Below are 24,546 nucleotides of genomic sequence, written 5' to 3' on the forward strand. Positions count from 1 at the left end.
TTTTGTGGCTTTTAATTATTTTATTTGGATTCAAATTATTTGGTGAATCTGAAACACAATATAGTCCTATTTTATTTTTTATTAGAAGGTACATTTTGGTGTAAATGTATATTTTAGCATGACATCCTGATTAGTTACCCTAATTAAAAGTTTGATTGCATATTTCATTTACATTTTTCGCAAGTGAGAAATAATTTAAAAGTTTTTTTTGTTTACTAATTAAGTAAAGGTATTTGAATAAAAGGGCTATTTGACTAGATTTGTCATTTAAATTGATTTAAATTAAGAAAAGATTAGCTACATTTTCAAAGAAGCTTCTCCCACACTGCAGGCATTATTACCACCATCGTATAACGTTGAACCAATGAACATGCTGTCTTTATTGTTTTACACTTAATTAAAGACACACAGGTATTCATCATGACTATTGCACACATACAAAACATCTTCACACTGCTATACAGGTAAACAGAGATTGAAGGTAATTCAATTTTTGTGTTGGATGAACAGAATCACTGCATGGAAACAAGTGTGATCTGAAAATGCAGTATTTAGCAAATGACAAAAATATATCATTTGGATGTAGCAATACAAATGATAGGAACTAGCTGTTTGGCATTCATATGTACATAGTTTAACTGTTGTTTTTATATATTTGGTATCAATTCTGTGTACAGCAAATTTCATGGAAGAATTAAACTTTGAGTCTCTAAGTTTAGCTCTATTATCTGAAACTTTGTTTTGGATCTGTACATGTAGAGCACCCAAGAGTCACTAAGCCTTGTACGGGTCTCTTTTTATTAGTCAGATTGTTAGGTAAAGCATTTTCAGCATGCATCTCTGTCTCCAACTTTCTATTTGCGATCTAGTTTGCTGGCCATCAGTTTTTTAATGTCTACGGGTCCAGCTGCGGCTGCTGCCTTTGCTTTCTCTTCCTGCTCCTTCTGCCAGGTGATGATGGGGTCGATGCTCGGCCTGCGGTTCCTCATGTTTTGCTGCAGCTGGGCCTCACTGAGGGAAACAAGCCTTTTTATAGCAAAATACTGTTGGTTTGGTGACACGTGTTTTATATTTCTGAAATTACTTGTGTAGAAATTGCAATAAAGGCTCAGTAGCAATATCCACAAAATGTACTAGTACACTGACAAAAATTTGGTGCATAAACAATTTTCATTCAAAAACTGCATTAAACAAGAACTGCTGAAGCAGAAAAACTTAAATAGTCTTTTCTTGTAAAGCATACTCGGAATATACACACTCCAATCTTAGTTTTATTTACAACTTGGGGGAAAAAAATTTTTTTTTACAGCGTACAAATGCATATAGAATAAAACTGACTTACGAGAAATTGTGTGGAGCTGGTGAAATGGCCTTTTTCTGTATTTCCTTGTAAACTGGTGATTTCAGGTAGCGATAAAAGGTATCCTAAAGAAGAAATATAGAGTTCAGAAACTATAAATGTCCGGTGTGCATCATTATTAACCAAAAAAAAATCAATTTTTAATTCATGGCAAAGTTCAAATTACTAAGCATACAGATTGCAGTTGATCAGACACAACAACAGGGCCAAGGATATGATCATACCTTTTTCATCAGCATGAAGATGTGGGTCTGGGCACCGTCTAGTACGTATCGGTGAGGATGTTCCAGTCCCTTTACAGTAAGACCCATTGTCCTGCCATCAATGTTGATCCAGCGTGGTGCTCCTGGGGCCAAAAAGGTTCTACAAAAGAAAGAATAAAAAGCTGAGAGGCTTTGAGAAATGGAGGCATGACATGTAAAATACATGTAAAACATTACTCACTTGAAAATTTGTTCTGCTTTTTCTGACATAGAAGCTGCCGTGCCCCATTTCAACTCCTCAGCGGCTTCCCAGAAAGCTAGATTCTCGCCTGCAGTGAAAATGAAGAAAAAGAGAGAAAAACATCTTCAATTACTTTTAGGAACAGTATGTCTGAAAATGGAAATTCTGTTATTTTCTCACCCTCATTTTGTTCCATAACCATATGACTTATAATCAAGGTAAATAAGTCAATGTCAATCTCCAGTCATTGTTGTTGTAGTTAACTAAAACTAGTCATTTTTGTTCATTGACATAAAGCTGAAATTAAAAAATATAATTATTGCTTAATCTTTAAAAACTTAAATATAAATAATAATAAAATAACACTGGCTCCAATATAGCATCAAAAGCACCATAAAAGTATACCGTACCTATAAGAGTAGTACTCAAAGGAATCTGAACTTTAAAATGAATCAGCTGATCCAGTTCAGAAAAGTGGTGGAAATCATTCTAAATTGGAATGATCCAGTAAAAAAAACTAACACGAAAAAGATGCGTTTTCCTTTTGTGTACCATAGAAGAAAGAAAGCCATCAGGGTAAGTAAATGATGCCAGATTTCAGTTTTTTACGTGTGTGTGAGCAGTAGTTTTTCACTTTATACAAAAAAAATTGTCAAAGCTTTAATGAAATATTCACAAACCACTGAATTCTTTCTTTAGGAAAATCTTGAAGTCTGCACGGCCCCGTGGATCATTGAGCAGCTCATAGAAGCTAAAGGACCAGCGCTCCACTCTCATCTTTGTGGGAATTTCAACACTGTGGAAAAAACACCAAAAGTGATTTCAAATCTAGTTAATATTAACTAACTAATATAAATTTAGAGAGCTCTCAGGAAATCTTACTCTGGCGCATTCAACTCCCAGTAAGAGTCGTCATCAGTGTGCCAGGGGTTGCTGGGGAGGCAGGGAATGAGGAATGGGTCGTGGTTCTTAAATGTCGTTATATACTTGGCCAGGCTGAACGCAAAGAAATAGAGATTTTGAATAAAACCCCATGAAGCACTTGTACACTGGAAAAACATTTTTTACAAGATTATTGGAGTATGTTTTACAAGAAAATACTATTTTAGTTTTTCTATTTCAAGATTTCACATCTAATTCAATGTGTTACTTGCTGTGTTACCTGTGATTGTTTGTGAAATTTACTAGCAATTTCTAAGAGAAAATTGTTTCTACACTATTTTTTTCAGTGTAGGTGGAATCTACAATCGTTAACTCCAACTGTACAGTTTTAGTAGGCTAATTCTGACTTACGCTCCAAGAGACACTGAAGACTTGACCCTTGACCTCATGACGGCCTGTTGTGTGTAGATGATCTAAAATATACAATTAGAACCAACTAATCAATATCAATAAATGAAACAACAACAACAAGCAGTTCTCTAAATGTGTGTAAAGAAGCAATATCACTTACAATTCTTCTGTAGTAATCATATGTTTTTTTCTGAAAAAAAGAGAGAAACAATATCCTGTTACGTTACAAAAAAAATGCTTCTGATAAGACACCACAAGGCCCACTCGCTACATGCTATCCTGACAAATACAGGTGATATCTGAGTGTGATATCTACATATACTGCCAAACACAAACTAGCACAAGGAACATCATAAAGCTCTTAATATAACATTGGGATAGTCGTTTTAATTGCCAATGGTCTGAAATAACGCTCAGGGTACAGAAGCAGGGAAGTACTGTGGCACACTATATATAAACACTTGCTTATTCTGAGTGTTTGAATGATATTCAAGGCTGGAATTAGTAGTTTGTGCTCTTGTGAGTGTGCGTGTGTGTGTGTGTGTGTGTGTGTGTGTGTGTGTTGGAATCATCTTGATAACTGAAGACATATTAGAAGTAAAAAATCTGTGTGGAAAGAAAAGGGAGACAAAAGAGACAGTCACACCAATAGAGTTACAGTATAAGTCAAAGCAGTCCAAGTTATATACACAGCATATTGTCAGTTTACATAATATTATCATGACAGACACACTAATGTTCAAAAGTTTGGGGTTGGTAAGATTGTGTATATATATATATGTGTGTGTGTGTGTGTGTGTGTGTAATGCTCACTAATGCTGCTTTTATTTGATCACAAAACAGTAAATACAGTAATTAGGGGCCAAGCACTCCAGTCTTCAGTGTCACATGAAACTATTCTAATGTGCTGATTTGCTGCTCAAGAAACATTTCTTATTTTCATCATACAGTTGAAAACAGTTGTGCTGCCTATTATTTTTGTGGAAGTGGAAATTTTTTGTAACATTATACATGTCTCTTCTATTACTTTTTTTTCACAAAGTATTTATTTTAGAAGTAAAAATATTACTGACCCCAAGCTTCTGACCGAAAGTGTAACTTATGTTATGAATTTATGCATTTAAAGATTTAAGGGATAATTCACCCAAATATAAAAAAAATAATCGTCCATCATTTACTTACCCTCATATTGTCCTTTATGACTTTCTTTATTCTGTTTAACCTAAAATAATATATTTAGAGAAATGTCTGATGATTTCTTTTTACCCCACTGTAATGAAATTACATGGACAAAAACAGTTAATTCATTAATTCTCCAAATTATATTTTGTGATCCACAGAAGAAAGAAAGTCATTCAGGTTTTGAACGACATGAGGGTGAGTAAATGATGACAGAATATTCATTTTTGGGTGAACTATCACACGTCAAAGAGTAATATAATATCACATCATCATAATCATTTCATATTCAAAGAGACCCTTTGTTGGGTGTTTTCATAATTCAAACTGGGTTTTAAGAACTCAAAAAATTGCAGATGTGCAAGTTATCATAATCAGCAGCAGCAAAAGTAGTAATGCAATACATTTACATTTAGTCATTTAGCAGACGCTTTTATCCAAAGCGACTTACAATTGGGGGATACATAAAGTGATTCTTCTTAAAGAGGCAAACAGACACAAGAAGTGGTTGTAATACCAAGTTCTTAGACATTGTTCAAATAAGTACAAGAATAGCGACCCGATTAGAAGGCTTTCTAATAGGCTCTTTGAGGGGAAAGCGTGGGTGGGTTGGAGGGAAACTCCTCAAGAGGATCAGCAGGTCAAGAATCCTCTTATATCACAAAGCAGATTGTGAGAGAATCTACATGGCCATCCCAGGACTGAGACAGACACACTGCTAATCAGCTCTAGAGTTACTGCCTTTCAAACCATACTGCATTCAGCAGTATTGCCTATGAAGCCCCAACTCCCTCCAATAGTAACATGTGGCAGCATTTAAAGGGATAGTTCACCCAAACATGAAGATGATGTAATCATTTACTCACCCTCATGTAGTTCCAAACCTGTATATTTTTTTTCTTCTGTGAAACACAAAAGTAGATCATTTGAAATAGGTTTCAGTTGGTTGTCAATAGTGTTGGGTTCCCATCTTTGCTTAAAATATCTTCTTTTGTGGTCCACAGAAGAAATAAAGTCACACAGTTTTGGAACAAAATACAGGTGCATCTCAATAAATTAGAATGTCATGGAAAAGTTCATTTATTTCGGTTATTCAACTCAAATTGTGAAACTAAAATTGTAAATGATGGCAGAATCTTCATTTCTGGGTGAACTATCCCTTTAACTCCATAATAGCCTTATTGTGATTGTTAGCGCTGATGCCCTAAAATTAGAATCAGCAAGTGACATCAATCTTGAGTGATACTCTAGAAGAGTGAGTGTGGTGACTTTAACTTAATAGATATTAAGGAGTCACATGTAAACTTACCAGTTACCTCCTCCACATTAGGGTCAATGTGACGATCCAGGCCGTAATCCATAGCACTGTGAGTTTGTGGCTGTAGACAGTTTAAGAAAAGAAAATGTACCCTCCTTATAATGTCTTCAAAGCAACTGTACACTAGCAGCTTCTGCCAACCACTTACTGGAGGTCTGTGGACAATCCAGTAGGCTCTTTCCTGACAGTCAAACACAACTCTGTCTGCCTTCTGACGCGCCTTCCCGGCACTTGAAAGACAGAACACAATAACATAAAGAAAGTACCAATAACAAAAAGTATTGAAGATGAAAAGGAAGAAAAAGGACAAACCACATGACACAAATATAGCTGACAAGAGACTGAAACCTTAACCATGCATGTTTGTAAAGACAGCAGGAGAGTATCGAAACTCACTGGTACTGCTCTTTTGCTTGCATCACAATAAAATCCCATTTGTGGTTCATCCATTTGTGAAGTTTGTTGTATTCCTCCTGTTAAAATACACATCAATGTTGCAGTATTAACGTTGGCACGAAACTGAATTATTGATCTTATTTTGAACGATTCATCCATTAATATGTTTATTTGTTTTTAATAAAATTTGAGCCTGTAATTTTGAATCAAAATGGCATAACGCGATCTTACAGTAAAGTGACAGACTTCTCTCTTGTGAGGTATGCTAGACATCTCCATCATTTCATCTGCTTAAATCCCGCCACTTTCTTACAATCAAGCTTACATTCAGACCTGCCTTCATCCAATTAACAAACGATGGATAGAACCAAGTCCCACATTTTTTTTTTCTTTTTTGATTATCCATTCCGATATACAGTACTTCACAATTTAGAGGACGTTTTGTTGCTATGCTTGTCACATTTTTAAAATGATTCGAAGGTAATAACTAAGTGAGTAATCAAATGAATATTTTTACATACCTGCTCATAAGCATCAAGCACTCCCTTTTTTCGAATGTTTCTCTTTGCCAGATAGATTCCTTTAGTGACAGAAAACACTTTTATTAGGGGATGGTGACATACAAAAATGTCTCTTTAAATGGGTAATTGAAAGGCCTCTGGCCAGAAATTTCTAAGATTTTATTAATATATGGAAGATTACAAACCATAATCGGTGTCCTCAGCCTTCCATTTCTGCACAGGCCAGAAATAGGGGGTCTAGACAGTGGGGAAAAGTCACTGTTTACTATACACCTCTATTAAAACATTTTTAAGGATACAAGGTCTCCTGACACATTTACCTGAAAGCGGTTCAAACTGCCATCTGGTCTGAGGACAAGCTTTTTGTGGTCCTGCAGAGGGTAGATGTACCCGAATGCCACTAACATTGTGCCAAATGCTTGAGCCTCTGTATTCAAGGACATTATTGTGCAGGTAATGTATTCAAACATATTTAAAGGATATTTATTCCAGACCATTATTTATTCAAAACTATATATTTTCACAATTACCATCATTGTCAATGTTCATATTTTTGGTGATCCATGCAACAATATCCTGACCTGTCAGACAAACAGACAGTATCATGACAACTGTAAAAAAATAGCCAATAAAGAAAAAAGTGTGCTGAGCACATGAAAATTACCATGATATGCAGTTTAAAAATAAAATAAAATAATAATAAAACATAATAAAAATAAGATAAAATAAAATAAAAAGTAATGATTAAATAATGATTAAGGGTGTCAGTGTATGTCCAAATATTAAATTGTCGTAAAATACTGTAGAAAATATTTATAGCAATTTTCAAGCAAATCTCAAGCCCATTACTATAAGAACCAGTTAAATGTAAGAATAAGTTACATTTCCTGGCTCACTAGATTTTACTAGATGTTGACAACCCTTACAGAGATTAAAGAGCAACTTTGGAACCTAAAGTACCAAAGATCTCATCCAATTGAAGGCTGCTGTATATAGCCAGCGCCGTCAGATTATGATCTAGCAGCGCAACGCTTCTGTCTGTATTTAGACCAAAAGGGAACGTACAGTATAAAATGCATGGTGATCTGTGAACAGTGTTAGGATTCTGTAAGATCCTCACTAAATTACAAACTCACCAGTGATGACATGGGGAATGATTGTAATATTTAGCTTCTGATCTGTTCCCTTCACTCCAGTCGATGGGTCCTGCATCTGAAGCACTGTGGCCTCCAACTGAGAAATTCAGGAAATTTGTTTAATATATAAAATATTAAAAAGGTAATATATAAAAATAGGTGCTAAACTAAAGAATATAATGCAATGCACTGGAAAGGGCAGTATCAGTCCCCACAACTATTCAACTATTCAGCTACATTTAGGATCATATTCCTAAATGTAGGTCACCATGACTGTCACATTTCAGTTAAACATATACCAAAAGATTACTTTACAAATAGGGATATTAAAATCTGTACGCCTTTGACAGAAATTTTTTTTTTTTATATATATATATATATCATTTTTCCATTAGCTGCTGTGCTTTGATAGGGGTGTATATCTTGTCGACAACATTTCACAGAATGGCCTGAGAAAAAAAAGTGACAATACATTAAACAATTAAATTAAAACATTGGTTTTCTTTTTCACAGCCGTCATATATTTGCATAATTACGCCAATTTATTTTGCCAGTTTATTTTGACATTATTTATTTGTGTTAGGTTTTATATAGCTCCATAAACACTGTTGTAAAAAAAATATTTTTTAATTAATATTTTATTCATTATAAGTCAAAAGACAACTTTTAGGCAAGATTTATTTATTAATTTTTTCTGTGAATGCTCATTTGATAATAAAAATGTCTCAAGGTTTTTTCCTTGTTAATATTGCTCTTTGATTAATGTCCTCTAATGACAAGTTCCATATATATATGGATTACTCCAGTATTGGTTATTAAAGCAGCATAGTTGATTCTGGACAAAGCATAATAGCTCCATAAACACTGTTGTAAAAAAATATTTTTTCATTAATATTTTATTCATTATAAGTCAAAAGACAACTTTTAGGCAAGATTTATTTTATTTTTTTTCTGTGAATGCTCATTTGATAATAAAAATGTCTCAAGGTTTTTTCCTTGTTAATATTGCTCTTTGATTAATGTCCTCTAATGACAAGTTCCATATATATATATGGATTACTCCAGTATTGGTTATTAAAGCAGCATAGTTGATTCTGGACAAAGCATGTATTGTATAGGCTCTGCATGGCTACAACAAGGTTTAACAAATAAAATGAATATTTGTTACAGGTACCAATTAGTGCAGACCTAAAATGAGTTTGACACTTGTGTGCTATGGCAACATGCATGACATTTGAACTTAGAGTAATATTTGTGTTAGGTTTTATATAGCTCCATAAACACTGTTGTAAAAAAAATATTTTTTAATTAATATTTTATTCATTATAAGTCAAAAGACAACTTTTAGGCAAGATTTATTTATTAATTTTTTCTGTGAATGCTCATTTGATAATAAAAATGTCTCAAGGTTTTTTCCTTGTTAATATTGCTCTTTGATTAATGTCCTCTAATGACAAGTTCCATATATATATGGATTACTCCAGTATTGGTTATTAAAGCAGCATAGTTGATTCTGGACAAAGCATGTATTGTATAGGCTCTGCATGGCTACAACAAGGTTTAACAAATAAAATGAATATTTGTTACAGGTACCAATTAGTGCAGACCTAAAATGAGTTTGACACTTGTGTGCTATGGCAACATGCATGACATTTGAACTTAGAGTAAGACATGAAGTTCTTAAGGCAAGCTGTCAGATGTGGCATGAGGCCAGGCTAATTGGCTTTTAATCAGAAAGCTCTTTTAGAGGGAATCTTTTCAATGACTCCAAGATCTCTCCAAGAAGCTAATAATAAACTCCAGAAACAGCAACAAAGCAATATAAAACAAAATTAAATTAAAAATACACTTAAAGATTTGGATATTCTATGCAAAGGCTGAGAAAGTATTTTGTTTTCTATTTAAATCATGACATTGTTAGAATCACATATTATAGTATTAAGGATTTTTAAATAAAATGAATAAACATTTTAATATATAATTTAAAAAAAGAATATGTTGGAAAGTCACTTAAATTTATGATTTTATGAAACACTACAATAGCCTATTTGTAACAGAATTAACATAGAACAAATAGCTAATTATAAAATGTATAAGATCCTTAATAAGGAGTTAATTTTTCAATAATGTTCAATAATAACTACTTTACCTTAAGAATGAACTTACCTTTTTAAGGCAGGACATCCGTGGCCGATAACGTTGTCCATGGTCTCGGTCCGATCTTATAGTCATTTTGTAGTCCGCAAAAATAAATTATTTTAAGAGCAGAAAACAAATCTTGATGTCACCAGCCGTAATGAGAATATAATTTTAGGTTTTCTGAAAGAGTGTTGTACAGTGCAGGTCCCTGCCGCACGTCACGCACACACTCGGGGAGCAGCAAGCGTAAGAAAGTGAAGGCGGACCAATCACAGCGCAGCTCTATTCCTCCAATCGGCCATCAGCAGATACTGCACTGCTCAGACACACCGACAGGCGGCGACAGAGAGACCAACACGGTCTCTCATCACTGTTTCCCATTGGGAACTGTACTTCATTTCATTTGATCTGCGCTGTTTTTCCATCACCAGAAATTATCGTTTCAGTTACAACCTCATTAAAGGCCTGTAATAAAATCCTCTGCTGGGCAAGACTGGTCCACTAAATGTCATCTTTCAGAAACAGAGTAAGCAGATGCCTTGTACAGGTCCGTTCCAATTTTGGGATGTCAGTTAGCATGGCAGTCCCCATGCACATGTAACCTGCTCCAAGTAGAATAAAATAGCTAATTTTAGAAGACTGATACATCTAGTTATCATCTCATGTGATTGTAAATCATTTTATGATATTTCTCAAAAGTGCTACTGTATCATATTTGATATCTACGTGAATCTCTAAGGTCTCTAACTTACATTTACATTTAATCATTTAGCAGGCGCTTTTATCCAAAGCGACTTACAAATGAGGACAACAGAAGCAATCAAACTAACAAAAGAGCAACAATATGTAAGTAGCTACTGGATAGTCTAACGAACTGGTTCTCAATTCCGGTCCTGGGGACCCACTTCCTTGAATCCTGGTGGATCCTGGGGGGGGGGGGGGGGAGTAACAATTTTTATTCTATTTTTATATTAATTTAAACAATTATTATCAAACAATTATATTCATTTAGTAACATAAATATACCTTAGTGTAGGCTATATCTTTAGAGTTTTATAATTCATTGTCTTCTTGTCGATCCACCAGTTCACATTTACAACTGCGTGTTTTCTGCGTAAAAATAAGGGTCGTTTTTGGCTTTGGTCTAAAAGAGCAGAAGGGCTTATTGAAAAATGCGAATTCATTCTCCGCCAGCAGGTGGCGTTTTTGCCGCTCATATTTAATCAATTAAATAGCCTTTTGAAATGTAAGCTATATCTCATTATACATGTAAATATACATGTATGTTTAGTTTTTTAACATAGCAGGATAGAATGGTAAAATACGGGAGAATCCCGGGAAAAACGGGAGGGTTGGCAGGTATGGATCCATGAACTGAATCGAGGGCGTCAGATAAAAGAGATAAACAAAATGTGCAGAGCAGTGGGTTCCCAGCACTGGAATTGAGAACCACTGGTCTAACGCAGCAGCACACACAGCAAGACTTTTTTAATAATAAATCAAATGAATCAAAATATAGAATCAAAATAGAATAGAAAGAGTTAGTATTAGAGGGTTAAGTTCTTATTATTTTTTTGTAATAATTGAAATGAAAACAAGTAGATAGAATAGAAAAAGAATAGAGAACACTAGTGTTAGATGGTCAAGTGTTTTATAATAAATAAAAGAAAACAAGTAGACAGAATAGAAATATAATAGAGAACACTAGAAGAGAACAACCTATATATCAGACTTTTGAGGAATGTATATTTGTACGTCTCACTCATCATTGTATTGCATTGCATTAAAGGCACAATATATAATTTTTGCTGCTAGAGGGCGCGTATTCAAAACAAACAGAGAAACAAAGGCTAGTTAGATGACTCGTGACTGAGTGTGGAATCATGGGAGTTGTGGTCTTCATCCCCACAGCCGATGCAATCCGACGGGACTCGAGCAGAAATCATGTTCATGGACGAGCTAATGATTTATTAACGTAGTAGAATGAAGCAGAGTGAGGCGGAAAGCCGTCGAAGCGAAACGAGGCCGCTGAACGAGCGTGACACACGGCTCGAAAGCAGTGGAGCTTTTATTATGCCACAGTCGACCGCTTCCGCTCCTTCCTGTCGTGCGAATGTGGGGGAAAAAAGCAGCGCTGTTTTATCATACTCGATACGTTTGAAAGTTCTGTTATAGTGCTACTCTGTGCGGTCGTCACCGGTCTATTAAAACGCACAACATATTAAAGCGTCTTTGGTGTTTCCATGTTTTCTACAAATCGAGGGTGTATGACGTCATTGGCACGCGACACAATGGACACGGTCTGTGTCACTAGTTAAAATTGCTTATTTCTCTGGATTTAAACATTCTTCAAAACATTTGGGATAATGTAAGTACACAAGTCAGCAAAACATATAAAACTGTTCTAGTGGTTTTTGGATATTTTAATTAAAAAATCTTACATATTGTGCCTTTAAGTTACACAGTTAAAACTATAGAGCTTTTATCATAAAGCTAAGCATTTAAATATCATTTTACAAAGACATATTATTGGGATATTACATTACAGGCTATCAGAAATGTATCTGTTTTTGGCCATTACAACAGCTTCACCAAATTGTATATTTTTGCTCACTTTGGGCCTTTACATAAAATGTATGTGTTCTTACTCCTCAAGTGTGAGCTTCATATTCTCACTGTATCATACTATGTGAGCTATAAAGCCTGATCAAATATGATACAAAATCATTAAACACATATGCACGGCCGTAGCCAGGGTTTGAAAAGTATTTAGTCAGCCACCAATTGTGCAAGTTCTCCCACTTAAAAAGATGAGAGAGGCCTGTAATTTTCATCATAGGTATACCTCAACTATGAGAGACAAAATGAGAAAAAAAATCCAGAAAAATCACATTGTAGGATTTTTTAAAAATTTATTTGCAAATGATGGTGGTAAATAAGTATTTGGTCAATAACAAAATTTAATCTCAATACTTTGTTATATACCCTTTGTTGGCAATGACAGAGGTCAAACGTTTTCTGTAAGTCTTCACAAGGTTTTACTTTAAAAGAGAGAGAGATGCAGATGTTTGTGAAAAATTTTCTCCCTGTTTTGGAGGGATGAACACTGTTAAATTATAGGCTACCATATTTGTTGCATCAAGTTCAAGGGGTGAATAATTGTATCAGTTGTTTATTAATCATGCAACAATACATATTACTGTTATAGTTTTCATTAATAATCATTGCTATATAGATGATAATGTCTAGTGATCTTATGAATGTTTTTTGTTTGAAAATGTAACTACTTTACTGAATGACAGCACAGACTTCTTCATGACTAGTGTTTGCATAGGCTATTTCATTTCATTCTGTAACCTACTTTCTACAGATACAGTACTAGTGTTAAATGCTACTGTTTTTGACAGCATTGATAACATTTCTGACAGATAATATTATTATATTTTTTGAGTTTCCCTTACCGAATGTGCTGTCCTGTCAGCAATAACCAAAAAGTCTTTTGATTTATTTTTTTTGTATTGATTACTGTCAGTTTAAGTGCCGATGCAGTGTTGCCAGATTCTGCTATAAAAACAAATAAAAAACGAAAAATAAATAAAAATAAACCGAAATTATTTCAAATCTTTTGTAAATAAGATAAGATAAAGATATCGCTGACCCTAAACTGCAACAATATTAACTTTCTAAAGTGTCAAATTAAGTGGAAGAGACCAGTCCCGAAACGCTTATAATAGTTGGATCTGGCAACACGACCTCAAGTCTCGTTCACTCCGGCAGCGTTGGCGTCAACTACAATTTTCATACCACCGCGGACGCTAAACATTCTTGCAAACTGTCTAAATTGATACATGCAGACATTCATATAAGGAGTTTTAAACAGCAAATTTGTCATTTAGAGAACAAATTTTATATTTGTACATGAAAAATGTACCGAGGTCTGGACCTCTGTGACCTCATAGCTGTCTAGGGGCCTGCACATATGCAAACTTTTGTATTTTTATTTCCAATACAAAGTAGACTTTTCTAGCTGTAATCGGTTACTTTCTTTGTGTAAAAGTTTTCATTCTAAACTTTTAGGTAACTTAGCGCACACCTCGTTCGAAGTTCGAACCCGCCCAAAACGTTCATCAGCGGGCAGAGGCAGTGTTATGGTAACGGCGCCCCGCCCGCCTCTAGCACTCAGGCGCGCGCAGTTTCACTCCCTGCTGTATCGATGAAGTTGCACAAAGATGGCGGATTTCCTGCCGTCCCGGTCCTTTCTATCTGTTTGTTTTCCGAACTGTCTTCTCAACAGCACCGAGGCGGAACAACTAAGGAAATCTAAAGAAATAGACAGAAGTCTTATGAAGGACAAAACCTATGTGAAACGGTTAGTCAAGATACTTTTGCTCGGCGCCGGCGAGAGCGGCAAGTCCACTTTCCTCAAGCAGATGCGCATCATACACGGGCAGGACTTCGACCAGCGGGCCAAAGAAGAGTTCAGAGCCACCATTTACAGTAATGTTATGAAAGGTGGGAGGCGCGTTTCTCATCCACAGACCTATGCAAAGTGCCATATGGGGTCTAAACTTGACTTTAAACGGGGTCGGGAGGGATGAGAGGCTAGCGAAATGAGGTTTTGCTAGCGTTAGCTGAAGTTGCGCTGTAACCTGCCCAGGAGAAACGCCCATGCAATTCTCTCAACTTTTCACCGTAGCGGGCTTGAACAAAGACCTCCGCGAGGAACCTCTTTTCTGTCTAAATCGTTTCCTAGCTTGCCCTCGCGTTAAAAGTGTGAGTTCACTCGCACTCGTGATTTCAGAGGTCTAACGTTACAAAGACAAGACTCGGGTTTGAATTTCATCAGAAATGAAGCTCAAGTTTTAAAAGCTTCATAAAGGGCACGACTCCCCTGATTCGTTTAAACTCAAACTGCGACTTTAAAAGTAGCATAGATGTTCGTTTATGAAATTTTATACTAATAATTACCTTAATTTGGGCTTTTTTTTTTACCAGATTCTCGGGGTTATTTAAACAGCTGCCAAATCTCTACCCGCGTGCTAATGTTTTGTCTGTCCGAGTTAATGCCATAACCGAAACTGGATTATGTAAAATAAATAAATCCAGTATGAAAAGCCTGGCTTAAATTGTAAATCAGCTCTCTCTTGTTTGTTGGTATGCTGAGCCCGTCTCGTAAATAACAAAGAGACTGGTGTTTACCGAGGGCACACCACTCCACTCATGTTCAAAGCCTACAGACCCGTATTTATAAGCTTCATTACGGCATTTTTACATTTTAAATGTAAGAGTGATTTTCATATATATATATATATATATATATATATATATATATATATATATATATATATACACACACACACACACATATATTTGTAGTAAAGGACGTGTCTGAATTCACGTGTTTGGGCATCTGTGCAATGGGTGGAGTCCAGAGCTCCCAGACTAGCACATGATGAGAACATGGGTTAACAGTGGCACTAACCACTCACTAGCACCTGTTATGGAAACAAACCAGCTTGAATGTTTCTGCTATAGTTTTCAGAGTTTCAGAACTAAACTTGTCAGATGATCCTCAATTTGTCATATGGGAGGTCGTAGTAGTACTTTTTATTTTCCTCTTGGGGAAATTCTGTTTCGGTGGGTTTTCACATAGCCAAACAATACAACAAAACAACAAAAACATGAGAGAAAACAAAAAAGTGCTATCTTTCATTTAGGGTTTAAGGCAAGTGTGTCTTTTTTCTCTTAGCAATTCATGTCAGGTTTCCGTCGTCTCCCTTTTTGTCTTTCCAAAGGGGATGTGATAAATGATCAGTACCCACCCTATATAATACGGGGCTCCCCGTTTGGGCTGCCTCAGCTGGGGATTTCCAGTGCCTATTGCTATGAAAAGATTTTGAGATTTCCTTTGAGTGATTAATATGTCACAAGGGTCATCATTTGCGGAGGCACCACAATGACACATGGTTCAGCTGTGATCTTATGGAGACTCTTTTGTAGCATCGCTAACATCATATCATTCTCTAGCTCAACTTAAACAGGAAGCATTTAGTCAAATGACTGCTTGGATCTAATCTTAAGGCATTCCAGAAAACACAGAAATTTCACCTTATAATGCCTGGAGACAGAGAAAAAGCACTTTAACAATTAGTAGCATTTTGAATCCTTTCTCATGTTTCACTCGAGCATCTGCTCGCATGTACCTGTGAAGATGTTTTATGTGAAGCTGAATGGTTTCTCACTGTTTGACAGGGTGGTTTGGTCAAAAGTTTGGGGTTGGTGAGATTTTATTTTTTATTTTTTCAGTTTTTGAAATAAGTCTATTTTTATTATGCTCACCCAGGCTGCAGTTATTTGATTAAAAAGTACAGTAAAAACAACACATCTTTTTGAATATGTTTTCAAATGTAATTTATTCCTGTAATGCAAAGCTGAATTTTCAGCAGCCATTACTCCGGTCTTCAGTGTCACATGATCTTCAGAAATATAATATATTATATTTTTGTGGAAACCATGATACATTTTTTTTCCAGAAATCTTTAATCTCAGTTTTGATCAATTTAATGCATGCTTGCTGAATAAAAGTATAAATAATACATAAATATTTTATTTTATTTTTTTATAAATCTTACTGACCCCAAACTTTAGAATAGTAGTCCAAAAGAATTGATTGAATGCATTTACCCAGGTTTGTATAGATGATCCTCTTTGGTATAAAAAAAAAGTCAGAGGGTGGATTGGAACTACTTATGATGCAATATAATAGAGCCTGAATCAGACAGGAGGAACTTGCAAGACTTTTTATGAAGGGTTGTAATTGTCACCATTATGTAATTCCTCTAATTAAGTATCTATTCAATGTATTACACATTTCTAAATTATTTCATTTGAGAACAGAACAACAGTTCTGAGCATTCACATTGTATAACCAGACTGAAACGCCAGCTGTGTGTCAGTGTAGTTTATCTTATGAGTTTGTTGGACAGTATGGATGAAATCCTGCCTTCTGTGGTTTCTCTTCCAAGCTGTAGCACGTTGTTTATCTTTTCTATCTCAGGCATGATTCTGTTTATAATCTTAAATGGTTTAACCCATCATGCATTTGTTGCATCCTGCTGTTGAAATTATCATCTCGCTGATATCAGCTCTCATCTACCGAATGTGCCATAAACATCTGCAGTTATGGTAAAGATTTAAAGATGTGTTTTGTTAGACATAGTCAATTTTAAGGTGAAAGTGCATGTACATGTATATCGTGAGGACACCCTCAGAGCTGCAGTCACATGGGTGCATGTGTCAAAGGGGTTAAGCTTCTGAGTGCCTCTGGATTTTCAGTTTCCTGCCCAATGGAGTGTGTCTGTTGCCCTGAAAGTTTTTCTGTCTGATGCCTTTTATGTTGTATGAGTAGTTAATGTGAATTGACATGTCCTGTGATGTTACATACTATACTATTTGTCTAAAACTATTTTTGCATCCTTTTTAGCTCCCAATAGGCTAAATGTGAATTATTTATTTTAAAAACGATTGTCACACTGTAAAACCATTTAAAATAAACAAACTAATGAAGGTGAAGAAATGATCAACAGTGTTAGATAGAAGTTGTAGAGACCAGTTACAGGACACTTTTTCACATTTGAACCTAAAATCTTGATATTGATTTAAATATGCATATCATATGTCAGTTACCCATACATACTTTTGTTTTTATTTTTATACATATGTATACATTCATATATGTTATATATAGTAATTGGCTCATTTTTTGGCCTTGGCATGCCATGGGAAGCTGGGTTGCTGTGTGTTTAAATTTAGGGATGAAATTGTTAAGGCCAACATGCTCTTACTGTGTTAGGGAGGGACAGGGTAGAAACTGCACTGTATGTAGTGCACGAGTATTTTAGACAGAATGGCTATTTGCTTTCACTAATGTGCATCTATGGACTGCTGTTATTGATTATGCTTCAAGGATAATTGTTGCATATAATAGAGACAGCTCTTTTTACATGCAGTCTTGTGCTGCAGTAATGGGTTTCTGCTTGGATATTGCTGACCTCTTAAAGGGCTTTCAGTTAAATACTCTTTACTTGCCGTCACCTCTCGCCGGAATGTGTGGTGAGAACAATTATGGACTTATCCTGTGAAAGGACCCCAGAACGGGCTGATAACTGCATGTGAGGTCCAGCAGTTCACTTAAATCTGTGATGAAATAGGCCAGTTGGGTTTTTTTTTAATGCAGAATGGAAGATAACTGCAAAGTAACTCCATTCATTATTTCATTCTCTATTCCTGGTTACCAAGAACTTCAAAAGTTTTCTACCAAACTGACCAAAAGACTATATATATATATATATATATATATTTATTCAGGGCTTAAAGTTCTCCGGCATGTGGCATTTGGCTGCGGGGAAAAAAGATAGTCATCCTACATTTAAAAACTCCTACATTTAAAAACACTTGTTGATATCACGTTCGAGTTCATGAGTTTGCCTACCAATGTACAGTGGGGAAAAAAAGTATTTAGTCAGCCACCAATTATGCAAGTTCTCCCACTTAAAAAGATGAGAGAGGCCTGCAATTTTCATCATAGGTATACCTCAACTATGAGAGACAAATTGAGAAAAAAAATCCAGAAAATCACATTGTAGGATTTTTAAAGAATTTATTTGCAAATTATGGTGGAAAATAAGTATTTGGTCAATAACAAAATTTCATCTCAATACTTTGTTATATACCCTTTGTTGGCAATGACAGAGGTCAAACGTTTTCTGTAAGTCTTCACAAGGTTTTCACACACTGTTGCTGGTATTTTGGCCCATTCCTCCATCCAGATCTCCTCTAGAGCAGTAATGTTTGGGGGCTGTCGCTGGGCAACACGGATTTTCAACTCCCGCCAAAGATTTTCTATGGGGTTGAGATCGGGAGACTGGCTAGGCCACTCCAGGACCTTGAAATGCTTCTTACAAAGCCACTCCTTCGTTGCCCGGGCGGTGTGTTTGGGATCATTGTCATGCTGAAAGACCCAGCCACGTTTCATCTTCAATGCCCTTGCTGATGGAAGGAGGTTTTCACTCAAAATCTCACGATACATGGATACATGGCCTCTTTCGTTTACACGGATCAGTCGTCCTGGTCCCTTTGCAGAAAAACAGCCCCAAAGCATGATGTTTCCATGTTTCCACTTCACAGAAGGTATGGTGTTCTTTGGATGCAACTCAGCATTCTTTCTCCTCCAAACACGACAAGTTGAGTTTTTACCAAAAAGTTATATTTTGGTTTCATCTGACCATATGACATTCTCCCAATCCTCTTCTGGATCATCCAAATGCTCTCCAGCAAACTTCAGACGGGCCTGGACATGTACTGGCTTAAGCAGGGGGACACATCTGGCACTGCAGGATTTGAGTCCCTGGCAGCGCAGTGTGTTACTGATGGTAGCCTTTGTTACTTTGGTCCCAGCTCTCTGCAGGTCATTCACTAGGTCCCCCCGTGTGGTTCTGGGATTTTTGCTCACAATTCTTGTGATCATTTTAACCCCACGGGGTGAGATCTTGCGTGGAGCCCCAGATCAAGGGAGATTATCAGTGGTCTTGTATGTCTTCCATTTTCTAATAATTGCTCCCACAGTTGATTTCTTCACACCAAGCTGCTAACCTATTGCAGATTCAGTCTTCCCAGCCTGGTGCAAGTCTACAATTTTGTTTCTGGTGTCCTTTGACAGCTCTTTGGTCTTGGCCATGGTGGAGTTTGGAGTGTGACAGTTTGAGGTTGTGGACAGGTGTCTTCTATACTGATAACGAGTTCAAACAGATGCCATTAATACAGGTAACCAGTGGAGGACAGAGGAGCCTCTTAAAGAAGAAGTTACAGGTCTGTGAGAGCCAGAAATCTTGCTTGTTTGTAGGTGACCAAATACTTATTTTACCGAGGAATTTACCAATTAATTCTTTAAAAATCCTACAATGTGATTTTCTGGATTTTTTTCCCTCATTTTGTCTCTCATAGTTGAGGTATACCTATGATGAAAATTACAGGCCTCTCTCATCCTTTTAAGTGGGAGAACTTGCACAATTGGTGGCTGACTAAATACTTTTTTGCCCCACTGTATAAGATGAACACAGCTTTCACTCTCAACCAAACTAACATTATTAGCCAATCAGAAGTTTTTGCTCTTATAAACTCAAGACGCGCATAATGGTATCCAATTGCAGAGTCGCAGCTGATGAATGGAAAAGAAGCCTGGGTCTCGAGTGCGACACATTGGAAAAGCTGCAAGGCGCAATGGTCAAAGATTTCCATCTAGCATCATATTTACATAGAAAAGCTATAAAAAAGCAGCAGAGCTTTGTAAACAGCTCAGAGTAATCACGTCATCTCCATAAGAACGACATTATTGCCAGAATGCATTTACCTGTATTTTTGAAAAGGTCCTGTTCACACATGATCTCTTAATAGTAATTTACCAGTAAAGACGGTATGTGTGAAAGGGGCTAAACTCTTCCTCTGCATATGCGGTGAGTTTGGGTTGCTTAAAATTCATCTGAGAAAACTCGCTTGATTTGTAACATAAATCATTTAAACCTATGCCAACACAGGAGAATACATCAACATATTTATAAATATGCGATTTATTGTACATTGCGATTTCAAAATAAAAGTTTCTGACTTTGTATGTGGCCAAATATTAAATTAAATGGATTTAAACAGTTGAAATACATGAAACATCACCAGGCCGTTGGCGCCCTCTGCAGATATTTGTTATAATATAGGCATATTAAATTATGTATTTAACGGTGTTGTTCAATAAAACCATGTACTTGGTTTTGATACTTTATTTGAGGCCAGTTATTATTGCCTCATTGTTACTTTATATATAAATATAGTCATATTAAAGCCTGTTTTTCACTTAGTTCTATTTGTATTTCTAAAAAACATCAGATTACTCCCTTGTCAAAATGATCAGTAGATTACTTGATTAGTAAAATAATCATTAGTTAAGCCCTAGATTAGTTAAAACATTTCAAAATACAACTGTGTTATTTTACTTTTTGTGATTAAAAGACAAATATTTTTTCATTTGAAAATTTCTTAAAGTATTAAAACATTGTCTCATTCTAGTGAACCAAGTATCTGCATTTTGTCTCACCTTGTGAGATAAGTGTATTGTCACACCCCTAGTGTCTATGAGCGTGATAAATCTCATAATTTTCCAAGTGTATGAAAGAAAAATCAGTTTGAATAAGGAAAGCGATAACTTTGCCATAGTATCCTTTCAAATGTTAAAGTTGCCACAGTCATTGCATTCTTTGCATGTGCTGCACTTTATTTGTACCATTTTGTTTTATTAGTTTATTTATTAGAATTTGAAAGATAATAACAATATTGATTACAGCTTTCACTCTCAACCAAACTAACATTATTAGCCAATCAGAAGTTTTTGCTCTTATAAACTCAAGACGCGCATAATGGTATCCAATTGCAGAGTCGCAGCTGATGAATGGAAAAGAAGCCTGGGTCTCGAGTGCGACACATTGGAAAAGCTGCAAGGCGCAATGGTCAAAGATTTCCATCTAGCATCATATTTACATAGAAAAGCTATAAAAAAGCAGCAGAGCTTTGTAAACAGCTCAGAGTAATCACGTCATCTCCATAAGAACGACATTATTGCCAGAATGCATTTACCTGTATTTTTGAAAAGGTCCTGTTCACACATGATCTCTTAATAGTAATTTACCAGTAAAGACGGTATGTGTGAAAGGGGCTAAACTCTTCCTCTGCATATGCGGTGAGTTTGGGTTGCTTAAAATTCATCTGAGAAAACTCGCTTGATTTGTAACATAAATCATTTAAACCTATGCCAACACAGGAGAATACATCAACATATTTATAAATATGCGATTTATTGTACATTGCGATTTCAAAATAAAAGTTTCTGACTTTGTATGTGGCCAAATATTAAATTAAATGGATTTAAACAGTTGAAATACATGAAACATCACCAGGCCGTTGGCGCCCTCTGCAGATATTTGTTATAATATAGGCATATTAAATTATGTATTTAACGGTGTTGTTCAATAAAACCATGTACTTGGTTTTGATACTTTATTTGAGGCCAGTTATTATTGCCTCATTGTTACTTTATATATAAATATAGTCATATTAAAGCCTGTTTTTCACTTAGTTCTATTTGTATTTCTAAAAAACATCAGATTACTCCCTTGTCAAAATGATCAGTAGATTACTTGATTAGTAAAATAATCATTAGTTAAGCCCTAGATTAGTTAAAACATTTCAAAATACAACTGTGTTATTTTACTTTTTGTGATTAAAAGACAAATATTTTGTCATTTGAAAATATCTTAAAGCTTTAAAACTAGGGAAGCACGATATTGGATTTTTGCCGATATCCGATATGCCATTTTTTTTCAACTCATTTTTGCAGATAGCTGATGCCGATACCTAGGCCTGGGCGGTATCTCGAGTTTGTACGTTATATCGATATTTTCTTTATAAGCGATTCGATATGAGGCTGTACCGTTTATATCGATATACAGTAGTTTGATACGAGCACATCTGAAAATATAGCGGAGGACACAGACTGAGCTGCTGCGGTGAAAGTGCATGATCCAATTTGTTCTAAACATGTGACAAGCTTCCTATTAAGGCCTTTAAAAACTGGTAAGACATAGTTTATAGTTTTGTTTTGCATATTAGTTTAAACGGCTCGCCCGTCATATGCTCTGACAGAAAGGCTGCATGTGCCGCTGACAGAGACATTAGACCACTCGCGATGTTTAATGTGTTTGCTGAGATGTGCTGTCTTCCTGAATGCATAACTTACATTTCACAGGTATATTCTCCATCTGTAAATGTTAGAAAGCCATGGGAATATTTCCATTTTTCTGTCAGAAGTGCACAAGCCTTCTGCTTTGGGATTCTCCGCTAGACTTCAGTGAACGAGTGCCGCCGTGAGCATGCGTGCCAAACAGACAGAGCTCAATTAAATAGGAGCGCAATAATTCTGACTAAAATATACATTTCGCTGAAATATTTGTAGTTGGACAATAAATGTGACAATTAGATTTTTATACTTAAAAGTAAGCCTATTTTTATGATAGCACTGACTGTAGCCTAACACAACTCAGTGCTTTTTTTTCTCATTTATTATAATTTTTAGTTTAGTGAATTTAACTTCCGCTTTAAAAGCCTTATTTTTGTTTTTACATTGCAATGTTACAATGTTAGAATGAAATGTTACTACATTTTTGTGTCAGTGCATGTTTATATTTACCGCAAACAATGCGCGGTTACTTTAATTCAACGCGTGCAGCGCAGCAAAAATAGACCTGGTTCGGAAACCATCTCTGCACTGCTTCTAAACGCACTGCCAGTCCACAACTGTGTGTGCAGTGTGAACGCTATAATCCGTTAACATGAGCGTGGAAAAAATATGCACTGCAAACAAAGTAATGTGAACCTGGCATTATGTGTGTGCGCTGCGAGTGTGCATGAGTGCACGGTCTCCAGGAAAGCACGCAAGCATTGAATGGTTTAAACACTGGCAAGAATTAAAAAGAAAAAATGCAATTTATAAACTTTAGTGATGATGCGACACTGCCTCAATAGTGCAAGTGACAATTCCTGTGTAAACTGTGCAGCGTGCAGCTCACTTATACTGCAGACGTGATGTGATTTGAAGCCATTTGAGAGAGGAAGAGAGCAAGCGCGGTGATTCACTCACGCTGTTTGTGAAATTGTCACAGAAACTTTTTCATATTACTTTATAAGTTATTTAATGAAGAAATATGAATTGTACCTCACCTAAAGCATTATAATTATTTCACCCGTGCCGGACAGAGACAGAGATGGTGCCGCTGCATGTTGAGCCAAACCTCTCACGGCAGGCGCGTCATCAGCTTGAGATCGGTTTTATGAGATCGGCCTTTTTAGAGACCGCCGATCAATCATCCCAAAGCGATTATCAGCCGATTGTGATCGGTAGCCGATCAATCGGAGCACCCCTAATATTGATTGATAAGTAAGATCTGATTTTAGTCCTTGAAAACCAAAAAAGTAGTGCAAGTCTATGAAAGTCCTGGAATTTTATTTTCCCGTTTAAGGGTATTTTCACACCTGTAGATCGATTGCTTTGTTCCGAAACAGGGATTAAAATGATTACAATGTTGCATTTTATTCTTGGTGCGGTTCCACTTAGCTGTCATGCATGTCATCCATCAGGATGGAACGATAACAGCTTTGCGGGCTTATTGTTGTTTTTTTTGTAGCTGTCATTATAATAATTTATCATTTTGAGCAGTAGTCCAGGATTGATTGGGAAAACATTTTTAAAATGCACCTACTACAAAGAAAAGCAATAAGACAGCATTATAAAATAAAAAAAGTACGCTTTGATTATTGAATTTACCATTATTTCTTTTGAACAAAACAATTTCAGAAATTTCATGTTTTAGATTGTAGGTCGTCTTGTACCCTCTCAAGGAAAAAGCTAACCAGCAAAACTTGATATCAAAAGCATCCTAAATGTTACATGTGTTTGCACTATATTGTAGTGAGTAAACTTTCAAGGTATTGCTGTTTCAAATATCCCACCATAATCTGTAGTCTGAGCCTGTCAAGGGCTAATGGCAAGGGCAGATACGTTACTAGTTAGTTTCAAGGCAAATAATTTTCAAGTAAGGTCCTTTTATTTTTTTGCCAATTAACCCTGTGTATGTGTCCGCCCCCCCCCCCCCCCCCCCCCCC

General features: G+C 36.0%; 2 protein-coding genes across 2 annotated transcripts in view; one reads left to right on the forward strand and one right to left on the reverse strand.

Annotated features, from left to right (window-relative positions):
• Positions 1 to 360: 360 nt before the first annotated feature.
• rgs9a (regulator of G protein signaling 9a) lies at positions 361 to 10,035 on the reverse strand. Its single transcript, XM_016279109.1, has 17 exons — positions 9,814 to 10,035; positions 7,648 to 7,744; positions 7,042 to 7,092; positions 6,832 to 6,938; positions 6,697 to 6,748; positions 6,512 to 6,570; positions 5,991 to 6,067; positions 5,743 to 5,824; positions 5,593 to 5,655; positions 3,258 to 3,287; positions 3,098 to 3,159; positions 2,687 to 2,800; positions 2,485 to 2,600; positions 1,805 to 1,892; positions 1,585 to 1,723; positions 1,343 to 1,425; positions 361 to 1,011 (listed from the first exon to the last, which is right to left on the reverse strand). Exons 1-17 carry the CDS (start codon positions 9,877 to 9,879, stop codon positions 855 to 857), a joined length of 1,443 nt encoding a protein of 480 aa, XP_016134595.1. The 5' UTR covers positions 9,880 to 10,035; the 3' UTR covers positions 361 to 854.
• A 3,923-nt stretch (positions 10,036 to 13,958) lies between these two features.
• Positions 13,959 to 24,546, forward strand: part of LOC107590387 (guanine nucleotide-binding protein subunit alpha-13-like) — a 36,827-nt gene continuing 26,239 nt past the window's right edge. Inside the window, exon 1 of the mRNA XM_016279110.1 lies at positions 13,959 to 14,298. Within this exon, the coding sequence (XP_016134596.1) occupies positions 14,016 to 14,298 (283 nt within the window). The 5' untranslated portion in view covers positions 13,959 to 14,015. The remainder of the gene's footprint in view (positions 14,299 to 24,546) is intronic.

This window comes from Sinocyclocheilus grahami, unplaced genomic scaffold, assembly GCF_001515645.1.
Source record: "Sinocyclocheilus grahami isolate Dianchi unplaced genomic scaffold, SAMN03320097.WGS_v1.1 scaffold127.1, whole genome shotgun sequence".
Classification (NCBI taxonomy): Eukaryota; Metazoa; Chordata; class Actinopteri; order Cypriniformes; family Cyprinidae; genus Sinocyclocheilus; species Sinocyclocheilus grahami.